The 13,270-nt window shown below is 43.9% G+C and overlaps 1 protein-coding gene across 1 annotated transcript in view; it reads right to left on the minus strand.

Annotated features, from left to right (window-relative positions):
• Positions 1-1,927: 1,927 nt before the first annotated feature.
• limd2 (LIM domain containing 2) overlaps positions 1,928-13,270 on the minus strand; it is a 75,835-nt gene continuing 64,492 nt past the window's right edge. The window contains exon 3 of the mRNA XM_043675369.2: positions 1,928-7,642. Within this exon, the coding sequence (XP_043531304.1) occupies positions 7,489-7,642 (154 nt within the window). The 3' untranslated portion in view covers positions 1,928-7,488. The remainder of the gene's footprint in view (positions 7,643-13,270) is intronic.

Below are 13,270 nucleotides of genomic sequence, written 5' to 3' on the forward strand. Positions count from 1 at the left end.
CCTCTGACATTTCCACCACCTACAAACAGACCCCACCAGTGAGGATATATTTCCCTCCCTACCCCACAGATGATTCCCTCTGTGACTCCCTCATTAGATACACGCCCCTCCACTCCCGGCACCTTCCCCAGTTGCCACAGGTGGTGTAAAACCTGCACCCAAACCTCTCCCCTCACTTCCATCCAAGGCCCCACTGGAGCCTTCCACATTCAGCAGAGATTTTCCTGCACATCTACCCACCTCATCTACTGTGTCCGTTGCTCTCTGTGACCTCTTCTACGCTGTTGAGACAGGACTCCAACTCGTGGAGCATTTCAGGGAACACTTCTGGGACACCCGCACCGAACAACCCCATTGCCCTGTGGCCAACCACTTCAACTCACTGTCACACTCCCTCATGGACATGCAAATCCTGGGCCACCTCCACCGCCAAATCAAAGCCACCTGTTGACTGGAGGAACAGTGCCTCACCTTCCGCCATGGGATCCTTCAACCACATGGCATCAACATTGACTTCACCAAATCTCCCTACACCTTGTCCCAGATCCTACCCTCCAACTCGACTCTGCCCTCTTGACCTGTCCTACCTGTCCATCTTCCTTCCCACCCACCCGCTTCACCCTCCCCACTGACCTAAAACAATTATCCCCACCTATTACACTCCCACCTACCTTCCTCCCACTGTCAGTCCCACCCCCATCCCTCTCTTTTCTCTCATTACCCCTTCTTTCTCCACATTCTTGATGAAGGGTGACGCCCAAAATGTAGACTCTCCTGCTCCTCAAATGTTGCCTGACCTGCTATGATTTTCCAGCACCATCCTGTTCAACTCTTGGAATGTTGAGTCAAATTTTAAAATTTATCAATGCCAAATTTGGAGGCGTAGCAAATGTTGAGATTTTCTGAGTGGTCTGCAATAGGACATTGGTAAGCAACCAGTGTGGTCAGAGAAGGGATAGGTGGAATTTAGGACAGGCCAAAGGGAGACATGTTCTGACTGGTGAACTCCTTTTTGCCTAAAATTCAGCTCCTGTGATGCATTTAGTCAATTTTAAACAGCTGCAGAGGGGGTCGCAATGCAAATCTTCAGGTGCCATTGCTTTCAGATTTGCAGCTGCCTCCAAATAGATGTTCATCTGTCTCTTTCACTCTATCATTAAATTAGCCCCAGGTACCCAGAATCAAAGGCACTATATACAGTTGGTTCCGCTATATAACGCGGTAGCTCCGATCTCGTGCAATTCCGTGCTATAAGAAAATCATAGAATAGCAGCACCATTTAAAACTAATGGGGCCAGAATCTCATTACAACCAATACACACTTTAAATAGCACACTTTAGAAACAGTGTCCCCAATTTGTCTATCGTGTTGTAGTGAATTTGTTAATGAAATGCACATTATAGCAGAGTGACCTGTATGCATCCCCATGAATATACTAAAGGCTGATCCATGGGAGAGCATTGAAAATTAAGGGGGGGGGGGGGGGGTGTCTGAGTGAGGTATTTAAAATCATAGGATCCCTACAGTGTGGAAGCAGACCATTCAGCCCAGTGAGTTCACACCAACCCTCTGAACAGCATCCCACCTGGATGCATCTCCCTATCTCTGTAACCCTGCATTTCCCATGGCTAATCCACAAAGCAGACACCTCATTGGACTGTTGGAAGAAACCGGAACACCCGGAGGAAACTCACACAGTCACCCAGATTGAATTGAACCCAGATCCCTGGTGCTGTGAGGGAGCAGTGCCAACCACTGTGCCACCATGTTACCAAAACACTTTAGTAAAGTATATGTACATGTTGTGCAACCAAACGATTGGACATTAATATTCGATAACATGGAATCAAAGAAACCAAGACAGCTATAGGGATGAAAGGAATTCATCCTTCCCCTTTTTTTTTAAAGCATATTCGACACGCAGAGTTACACAATGTATATTTTAATGTCAAAAACTCTAACATTTGTAAAGCAGAAGTGAAATCACAGATTCAAAAGCAGCACTTTTAACAGTCGTGATCAGAGATACAAACAGTAGAAAAGGTACAAACATACAATGTTCATAAGGCCTGTGCACCAAGGGATATCTGACATGTAACAATAAGTTGTAAATGCAGTGACCAGACAGTGACAGCTCTCTGCAAGAATATTCAGTGAATGGCTTATGGGATGGAGAGTGGGTAATGAAACAATGAATTGTTTCACAACTTCTAAACAGATCAAGTTTGAACAAAATAATTTCAGGTGGGGATGGACAGATGTGTTAATCGACATATGGTCATACTTTGGTTATATCTTGAACTGCAAAACCTCCATTCATATTTACAAAAGCAAAATGCTCCAGATGACAGAGGTCTATTTATTTTAAAATCTGTGTTATATTCCTTTCACAGTATACACAAAATGTACCCACAAATCCTCACTTTTGTAACAAGGGACTTAATAGTAAATACAAGTAGATTGAAATGGCATATTAACACTTTATGTATCCTGAGTGCATTGAGCTTTTCATATTCAGCATGTACAATGAAGGGATTATTTCCTAAAATGTGTCATGGATAATGTCGCATCCGTTGCTTTTTAATTTTTTTTTAGGGAAATCTTTTTCCTGTCTGACCTTTAGTGAAACATGAGATCCTAAAATTCATTTTGTTTTCTTTCCCCACTTTCCTCTGTTGAATTGGTCAACCCATAACTGAGTACAGTTCCACAGGTATCAAAGCTTTAGCTCAGTGGGACTTTCTTCACGTAGATACATTTTTGAGCCCATGCCACCATTTTGAGCCCATGCCATCTTTGTCTGATATCCACTTTAACTGGATTCACTGGACATTGATCAGCAGTCAGGGTTTCTCCACCAATTTGGCAAACTCTGAGGCAGAGGTCTCCACCGACAGGCCTCAGGAATCATTAGCCAGTTTATCATGATCCCTTTTATTAAAAACATTAGTTTTTTTTAAAAAAGGCCTACTGTGTCCACAGATATGCTGTATCAGAGAGCTGTGCAATGTGTGGTTATTGTGTTAATATTTAATTTGTAAAACGTTTTAATTCCAACATTGATTAGATCCTGTGGAATTGGTTAACTGAAATCAAAGCTCCACACTTCTCAGTAAGATGATCTCAGATGTCTAAGGGACAAGAATCACCAATATATTAAATGCATGCAACCATTACAAAACAGCACTTGAAATGTTTTACTTTGGGAAGACATCATACACCATCTGATCTTAAAATGCTGATCACAGATTTACACATGCAGTATAGACTTTCCTCAAAATAATGTCACATTTTAAAAATCTAATTTCTAGGTTGCACTAACCTTAAAAGCTTGCCATGTCAAGTTGATGGCGGTAGTTTGTTCATAGAATGATTGAAAGAGCAGAAATAAAGAAGCTGAGTGCTGTGGTGGGGAATCCAGAACAAGATGATATAATTTCAAAATTACAGTTCAGGCATGAAGTGAGGGAGCATTTTTTCATTCAAAAAGACAATGGAATTCAATCAGAAATCTGGTAATGCTGGGGCCATTGAAGATTTCAAAACAGATCGATAAACAAATGAAAGAATATTGAGGGATATGGAGAAAATGCAAGAATTGAAATTGCAATAAAAATTAGCAAGATGTGATTGAATGTAAAAACAGGGTAAAGGGATTGAAAGATCACATTTTCCCCCTCATTTACTGTAGAATGAGAGGTTGCAGCTCAGAAGAGATGTACAGAACATAGGTGGTGGTTGGGGGAGAGTATAAAAAGGTCACCAATTCCAGTAGTCAATCCTAGTTTAAAACATATGTCTTAGACTGTGGGACTACTATAATTTTACTATGGATGTGAAGTGGCTTTGGATACATACCAATTAAAAACAAAATTGCAGCAGAGCTAACCATTGGAGCTCCCAACAGACTCCAATCCCTTTCGAGGATAGGGATCCACAAAATGGATAGAATTTAACTCTAGAATATATTGCTTCAGTGATGCTGTCAACTTATGGATTTCAAAATATTTTTCCCTTTTTCTTTATTGGACATGGGTCTTACTGGCAAAGCTGATGTTGCCCATCCCTATGTGGCCTCGCAGCAACTCCCAGCTGGGCCAAAAAGACAACACATTCGGAAGCTAAAAAGGGAGGAAAACGTTTATTGGTTGAGCTAAGCAAGTGTGCAGATTTGATGGAATCAAAAGACAGGCTGTGAAGTGGGCTAATGGGAGGCAGGGGCTGGGAGCCAGGAGACCAGCACTGCGGAGACACTGTGCTCTCTACCTTTTCTGACAAATATACAAATGCAAGTTTAAGAATCCAGGTAAGGTAACAAAAAGGTAGGTGGTAGCAGCCTCAACAGTGTTTATGTGGAGATATGTAAAACAGGACCACACACTATTGTGGCATTGTGATTTGGCCTTGGATATTGGAACAGTACAATCAAAACAGACAGGAATGTGAGACAGCATGATTTGCAGCCTAAGCTTCCCACTCAAAAAAGCAGATGGGAGTCACTGTGTAATGAGATAATTGAACAGATTATTGTGAGCATAGAATTGTTCTGGGAGTGGTTTAAAAATATATAGTGCTTTCATACATTAGACTGACTCAATGGGGCCAGAAAACAAAAATAACAGTGAGAGAAAGTACCTTGCCTGCGCCCCCACCTTCACTACTACTCTTAGTAACCTTGGGTACGTTTCTGTAACTTTCCCCATCTAACATCCTGGTGCTCCCAGAAATTGGTCCGTGCCACTGAAATGCAGCACAGCCCATGCACACATGCACCTCAAATATCCAGACTTTTAAATGTCAGTGACATCACAGGTCAGATTGCATTTGGAGATTATGGGCAAGGCAAGTGTAAGTCAATTCGGAGTAAAATGTCTATCCTGACAGAGCAGCACAGTGTCAGATATAGGTTATCTATCTGCTCCCTCAGCTCAAGAGTGAAAGAAATGATGTGGATGTTCTGATAATTTTGGTGAATGTTGGAAGCAAACCAGAGGCATCTGATAATCACTCCTGGTTATTACTCTGATTAGTACTAAATAATTTCAATACTTGATCAGTGAATGAGTGATACGGTATTCTTGGGTACTATGTTGGACTGGAAACAAAATATCAGTAGTGTGTAAAAGGCTGCTGAATCATTCAATGAAACCTGGAAATTATCTGTGATTAATGAACCATAATATAAAATGCATAGGTACGTGCATATTAAACAATCAAGTACCAAAATATTATTCTCAACTTTTAACCCATTACTGAGGCACAGTTTTTTTGGGGGAAAAAAAATTGCATTCTGTTTGAGGAGCTTGGGGCTGAGTACACTTCTGAAGGTCAGAGATATCAGAATACAACAATAAACACATTGAATTCCCCACAATTAAATCACATGCATCATTTCTAGAAGTTAAGCCAGCTACTGAGAAAACAACAGAGCCATCAAAAAACTGAAACAGTTATTGGGATGTCAGGGGTGGGGAGGTCATTGTCCATTGGAAGTTTGGGTCATAAACATGGTGGTTAAAAAGGTGTTTAGCACGCTTTCCTTCATTGCTCAGTCCTTTGAATATAGGTGTTGGGAAGTCATATTGAGGTCGTACATGGCACTGGTGAGGCCTGTTCTTGACTACTGTGTGCAGTTCTGGACACTCTGTTATACAAAGGATATTATTAAGCTGGGGAAGGTTCAGAAGAGATTTATCAGGATGTTGGCTAGGTATGGAAGGTTTGAGTTATAAAGAAAGGCTTGGAATTTTTTTCACTGGAGCATAGGAGAATGAGAGGTATGCTGATAGAGGTTTATTAAATCACGAGGGGTATAGATAGGGTTAATGATAGGTGTCTTTTCCATAGGATGGGATATTTCAAGACCGGGGGCACGTTTCAAGGTGAGAGAAGAGAGATTTAGAGAAGACATGGGGGCAAACCTTTTACATAGAGGGTGGTTTGCATGTGGAATGAACTGCTTGAGGAAGTGGTGGATGAGGACTTAGTTTCAGCATTTAAAAGACACTTAGATAAGTACATGATTAGGAAAGGTTTGGAGAGATATGGGCCAGGAGCAGGCAGGTGGGACTAGTTTAGTTTGGGATTATGTTTGGCATGGACTGGTTGGACCAAAGTGTATGGCTCTATGACGTCCATGTATGGGAAGGAATTACTGACCAGCTCTGTGGAGGAAGAGTCACTGATCGCTTCCCTGTGGTCTGATGCTATTCACCACCATGTGAACTGGGGTCATTGGCCTCCTCCATTTGGGTTGGGGTTACTGATGTCCTTCATGAGAGCTGGGGTCAGTGACCTCCCTCCTCCAAATGTGACGGTGTTACTGACCCTCACTGTAAGGAGAAGGCACTGACTTTTAACTGTGTTTTTCAGTGGATTCGTGTGTACTGAGCTCTGCAAGAAGGGGATCTCTGCATTGTGTGTGTTGGAGGAGGGGGGCATGTTGGGAATTATATGCTCTCTCTAACCTGGGATCAGGAGTACAAGGGTAGGGGTCAGACAGGTTGAATAACTTAGTTAATTTGGTAAAATATATTACCGTACAGGTGGGTTAAAGGGCCTATGGTACCAAACTGACACTTTTCAGACCTCTATTTTGTGAAGGAACTGGGCAAAAGCAATCTGATTTGAAGGCCATCATGTTGGGAGCACTGCCCTCTGGGTTATCAGGAAAACTTACATTGTAGCAAGCCGTGTGAGTGATCCACCAGGATAACCATGGTGTTTATTGAAACCTTTAATTGCTAAAAGATATATCTGTCACAGTGGACTTGTCGGTGGCAGTGCGTTTCACATTGTTTGCAAAAAAGCTCAGTTTTAATATCTGGCACAACCACTTCACTGTGACAAAGCCACCCTGTTTTAAGAAGAAATATATTATTGAGAGTATATTGTGCAATTGCAAACTGATCCCACTAGGTGGGCTATCATTCCAAAGACATTAGCAATGTGTAGATGAGGGAAGAATTGCTGTATGTAACACAGGATTGTTAGGTGGTCATATAAAGCCCAAGGTCCCAGTGTTAATCTGGCCTGTAAAGTTCAGGCAACCCGGTACTGCTTTTACTTTTGTTCCTTATTTCCAGTTTGAATTGTATGGCGTGGAGATGGAGTAGGCTGTTCTTAGTTCTGTTGCCACATTGGTAGATAAATCCTAAATCAGAATGATGAGGTCTGATTGACATCTAGAAGCAACATTTAAATTCAGTCAGCAAGATATTCTCAGGTTGGACTTTGTAACACCTGTATATACTGTGTTTTCAAAGTTCTTCTAACCAGAGGAGATCCTAATGACCATTTTACAATGTCGCTACACACAGTGACAACAGCAATCTTCCCCCATGTTAGCAATGGCCCCTAAATTACACACTAAAGCTGATCGAGGAAATGCAGCGGCTGTGTCCCCAGTTAGAGAGAGACACGGTGTCAGTGCTTCACATTTTGCTCACTGCCAACCAGCTGCTCCTTCCCCAACAGTGGCATCATCTTTACTTGGAGTTAGTCTCCGCTGCCTTCTGCTGCCACAGTTCCTTGTGCTGCTTGCGGCCAAAGCCCTCGTCATAGTTTCCTTTGCTCTTGAACAGCTGTTGGAAATGAGGCTTGCAGTAAAACTCACCCTGCAGCGCTGCATAGCTTCCCAAACTGTAAGGGAACAAAGGACAACCAGATATAAAGCCCATAAGATTCTGTCATCACTCTGGGATATACAGTTTAGGTATACCAAATAATTAAAGTATGGCCCATTCTGCTTTACTTCTGTCACTCTGTTCACACACAAAGTGTATTTTGCCATAGGCTGCTCTGTTTAGAGTGAGATGGTTGATGCTGAGTTTAACCTGGGGGTTATCATACCTCAGGAAAGGGATGAGGTTTTGAAGGCAGGGCCTTCGTGATCATCTGTTGTTACAGGACTTAAACCAATACTGTTGGTATCGTCCTACCCCTCAAACTGGCTGTCCAGCCACCTGAGCTAACTAACGCAGTGAGAGGAATTTTATACATCATATGCGCATACAGCGACATCATGCACAGGGTCAAGGCTGATGGTTCTGTGTTTTCACTTTTTGCTTTGTTCATAACTGTTAACAAAGACCTTTTTTACTGCATTTGGCTGCTGTCTTTGCCCTGTACTGGGCAGTGGACATTGGGATAGTCCAGGACCCTCATCTTCACACAATCCTTCCATGATAGGACATTGTATGGTGGGTTTCATGTATTATGACCATGATTAAGAGGAATCTACATCTAAATTCTTGTTTCTGTTTGGCCAACTTGGCAGGGCACACTAAAGAGATACATATATACCTCTTAGCAGACATATATAATACTTGACTAAATTCCGGATGTACACAGCCAAGGGTCACAGGAGCTCCGGCTAAAGGTAAGCAGCTAACTGAATGGCAAGGAAGCCACATAGAGAGTTGAAAATGTGTTCCCACCAGCTAGAAAAGGGCCCTTATTGAAGTCTCGAGAATGTGGTGCTGGAAAAGCACAGCAGGTCAGACAGCACCCAAGAAGCAGGAAAATCGAGGTTTCGAGCAAAAGCCCTTGGTCAGGAATCCTTTTCCAGCATCTGCAGTACTCACTTTTGCCCTCTTTTACTGAAGTTTGGCAACTACTGGCATGTCCCTTCTTGCAGCTGGGGATAGTGAATTTGTTTGTCTTTTTTTTGTTGTTCGTGGGATGAGCTACATTCTCTCTAATTATTCCTGCCACTGTATAACCTCAAGTCCACAAGTGATAACTGCTTCTAGAACTTGGGCATCTGTGCGCAGATCCTCTGAGTGGTTATATGGCTTAGAGGGAACATTGGATGTCACTGATTAGGCTTATGCCGAAATGTCGATTCTCCTGTTCCCTGGATGCTGCCTGACCTGCTGTGCTTTTCCAGCAACACATTTTCAGCTTGTCACTGATTAGACTCAATTATAGCCATCCCTTTTTCGGAGTCAGCCATTGTCACTCTAGAATTAAATGTCTGCCAGGGAAGGATGGCAGACTTTCTAGTTTCCACAATTGTGGTTACATGGTCACCATTGGCCTTATTTTATTTTAATTCTAAACGCTTTGGTTAATCAATTCAAATTTCACCATCTATTAAGGTAAAAATTTGAACTTATGTCTCCAAGCATTATCCTGAAGTTCTGGATTACTGGATTACTAGCCAGAAAAACACCACCTCCCCAAGAGAATGAAGAGGCGAACAGTTAAACTTACTTGAACAAGAAACATACCAAGGATTAAAGAGATTCAACTGCTGAGCATTTAAATTGTCTCAAGTTTGAACATTTGAAGTATTTATTAATTCACATATCATCATCTTTTCCATTCTGAAAGATGCCAAATCATTTTTCAACACATTCATTAATAATCAGTAAGCACCCTGTAACCTGTTGATGTGAGTACACCCGCACCAACCAACCCAACCACCCCGTGGCTGAACACTTTAATTCCCCCTCCCACTTCGCCAAGGACATGCAGGACCATGGCAACATGACACCTGGAGGAAGGGCGCCTCATCTTCCGCCTAGGAACCCTCCAACAACAAGGGATGAATGCCGATTTCTCCAGCTTCCTCATTTCCCCGCCCACCCCACCCCCCACCTTTTCTCAGTCCCAGCCCTCTGACTCAGCACCGCCTTCTTGACCTGCAATCTTCTTCCCGACCTCTCTGCCCCCAACCCCTCTCCGTCCTGTCACCCTCACCTTAACCTCCTTCCACCTATCGCATTTCCAACTCCCCTCCTCCAAGTCTCTCCTCCCTACCTTTTATCTTAGCCTGCTTGGCACACCCTCCTCATTCCTGAGGAAGGGCTTATGCCCGAAACGTCGATTCTGCTGCTCCTTTGATGCTGCCTGACCTGCTGTGCTTTTCCAGCAACACATTTTTCAGCTCTGATCTCCATGATCTGCAGTCCTCACTTTCTCCGATGTGAGTCATTAGCATGAAGTGGAGTAAAAACGACGTTTCGGGCAAAAGCCCTTCATCAGGAATAAAGGCAGTGAGCCTGAAGCGTGGAGAGATAAGCTAGGGGAGGGTGGGGGTGGGGAGAGAGTAGCATAGAGTACAATGGGTGAGTGGGGGAGGATATGAAGGTGATAGGTCAGGGAGGAGAGGGTGGAGTGGATAGGTGGAAAAAGAGCTAGGCAAGTCGGACAAGTCATGGGGACAGTGCTGAGCTGGAAGTTTGAAACTAGGATGAGGTGGGGGAAGGGGAAATGAGGAAGCTGTTGAAGTCCATATCGATGCCCTGGGGTTGAAGTGTTCCGAGGCGGAAGATGAGGCGTTCTTCCTCCAGACGTCTGGTGGTGAGGGAGCGGCGGTGAAGGAGGCCCAGGACCTCCATGTCCTCGGCAGAGTGGGAGGGGGAGTTGAAATGTTGGGCCACGGGGCTGTGTGGTTGATTGGTGCGGGTGTCTCGGAGATGTTCCCTAAAACGCTCTGCTAGGAGGCGCCCAGTCTCCCCAATGTAGAGGAGACCGCATCGGGAGCAACGGATACAATAAATGATATTAGTGGATGCGCAGGTAAAACTTTAGATGTGGAAGGCTCCTTTAGGGCCATGGATAGAGGTGAGGGAGGTGTGGGCACAGGTTTTACAGTTCCTGCGGTGGCAGAGGAAAGTTCCAGGGTGGGAGGGTGGGTCGTAGTGGGGGGCGTGGACCTGACCAGGTAGTCACGGAGGGAACGGTCTTTGCGGAAGGCGGAAAGGAGTGGGGAGGGAAATATATCCCTGGTGGTGGGGTCTTTTTGGAGGTGGCGGAAATGTCGGCGGATGATTTGGTTTATGCGAAGGTTTGTAGGGTGGAAGGTGAGCACCAGGGGCATTCTGTCCTTGTTACGGTTGGAGGGGTGGGGTCTGAGGGCGGAGGTGCGGGATGTGGAAGAGATGCGTTGGAGGGCATCTTTAACCACATGGGAAGGGAAATTGCGGTCTCTAAAGAAGGAGGCCATCTGGTGTGTTCTATGGTGGAACTGGTCCTCCTGGGAGCAGATATGGCGGAGGTGGAGGAATTGGGAATACGGGATGGCATTTTTGCAAGAGATAGGGTGGGAAGAGGTGTAATCCAGGTAGCTGTGGGAGTCGGTGGGTTTGTAAAAAAAAACTTCAGTGTCAAGTTGGTCGTCACTAATGGAGATGGAGAGGTCCAGGAAGGGGAGGGAGGTGTCAGAGATGGTCCAGGTAAATTTAAGGTCAGGGTGGAATGTGTTAGTGAAGTTGATGAATTGCTGAACTTCAGGCTCACTGCCTTTATTCCTGATGAAGGGCTTTTGCCCGAAACATCGATTTCGCTGCTCGTTGGATGCTGCCTGAACTGCTGTGCTCTTCCAGCACCACTGATCCAGAATGAAGTGGAGTAAGCCAATACAAGAAGTGGAGCCTGTAGTTACAGGAATCGGAGCCTGTGACTACTCTTTTTATAGTGCCTGTTATCTAATTTTTCTCTCTTTTTTTTGTTGCAGACTAGAAGTTACATACTTTTGGACAAAGTCCAGGAATTCACTTTCCAGTTAGGTTTATTTCAATGAACCACAAATGATGAAAGCTTCCTCCCCTCTTCCTGACTCTTAATATTGTAATATTTTTTATGGCAAAGCAAATAACCAACAAACAAATTAAACCGAAGAAAATCGGATCAGCTGTTGAAGTGTATGCATTGGAATAATTTGTTTTTTTTTTTGCTGAAACAAATAATCAAATTGAACCAAATTAAACAAAAGGAAAGTAGAGACAGAAACCGAAATTGCTGGAAAAGCTTTCCAAGTCTGGCAACATTTGGAGAGAGAGAAAAATCAGAGTTAACGTTAACGTTTCGGGTCCAGTAACCTTTCCTCAGAACTGTGGAATTGCCTCGCAGTTAACTGAGATTTGAGTTTGTAACAAATTTATAAACTGAATTATATAAACCTGAATACTCTTTGCAAAAACAAAACAAAAAATGATTGCAAATAGCCCATTAGGAGGTCTATAACCCAAAAGAAAACTTGGGATCAAAATATTGTTGGTGGGGAAATGATGCACCCCAGATTTCCCAGGAGCCCTTCGAATCAACGTGTTCAGGGATGCTATTACATACCTCTGGAGCAGGTGGGATTTGAACACAGGTCTCCTAGCTTACATTGCACCACAGGAGCCTTTCTCCCTGATTCAGATAGATGCATTTGTCCAATCAACCTGTTCAGAGATGTTATGCAACATGTCTGGAGGAGGTGACACTTTTAACCCAGCCCGCCTAGCTCAGAGACAGGGAATCTACCACTGCACCACAGAACCCCTTATGATTCTGACACAATGAATTAATTAGTTCACAATATCTGTTTGCCTTGTTACTCTTAACTCTGTGTTCAGCATCCTATTAACAGAATTAGACACTAACATTTTCTTAAACTAATTGCGGCTAGCTGGCATCAGAAACTCACGGTTGTGTGTTGCCCCCCTGGTGTCAGGGTTTGTGATGTCTCGGATTATATTTTTGGGATCCTGGAGGAGGAGGGGGGGAGCAGCCCCAAATCGTGGTCCACGTAGGTAGAAAGACAGTAAGGGATTTAAGGCAGAAATTCAGGGAGCTAGGGTGAAAGCTTAGAGCTAGAACAGAGTTGTTGTCTCTGGTTTGTTGCTTGTGCCATGTGCTAGCAAGGTGAGGAATAGGGAGAGAGAGGGGTTGAACACGTGGCTACAGGAATGGTGCAGGAGGGAGGGTTCCAGATACCTGGATAATTGGGGCTCATTCTGGGCTAGGTGGGACCTCTACAAACAGGATGCTCTTCACCTGAACCAGAAGGGTACCAATATCCTGGAGCGGAAGTTTGCTAATGGTGTTCAGGAGGGTTTAAACTAATTTAGCAGGGAATGGGAACCTAAATTGTAGTTCCACTGTCCAGGAGGTTGAGAGTATTGAGGCCAGAAATAAGGTTTCAAGGTCACAAGAGTTCACCAGTAAGCAGGAAGGTGGTTAGAAGTATGTTTACTTCAAACCAGGAGCATCTGGAATATGGTGGGTGAACTTGCAGCATGGGTTGGTACCTGGGACTTCAATGATGTGGCCATTTCGGAGACATGGATAGAGCAGGGACAGGAATGGTTGTTGCAGGTTCCGGGATCCAGATGTTTCAGTAAGAACAGAGAAGATGGTAAAAGAGAGAGAGGTGTGGCATTGTTAGTCAAGGACAGTATTAAGTTAGGACTCATCTACTGAAGTAGTAAGAGCTGAAAGTTAGAAACAGGAAGGGAGAGGTCACTCTCTGGAAGTTTTCTATACGCCTCCGAA

The sequence above is a fragment of the Chiloscyllium plagiosum genome, unplaced genomic scaffold, assembly GCF_037043375.1.
Source record: "Chiloscyllium plagiosum isolate Xiang-an unplaced genomic scaffold, Cpla_swu_hap1 HiC_scaffold_32, whole genome shotgun sequence".
In the NCBI taxonomy this organism is placed as follows: Eukaryota; Metazoa; Chordata; class Chondrichthyes; order Orectolobiformes; family Hemiscylliidae; genus Chiloscyllium; species Chiloscyllium plagiosum.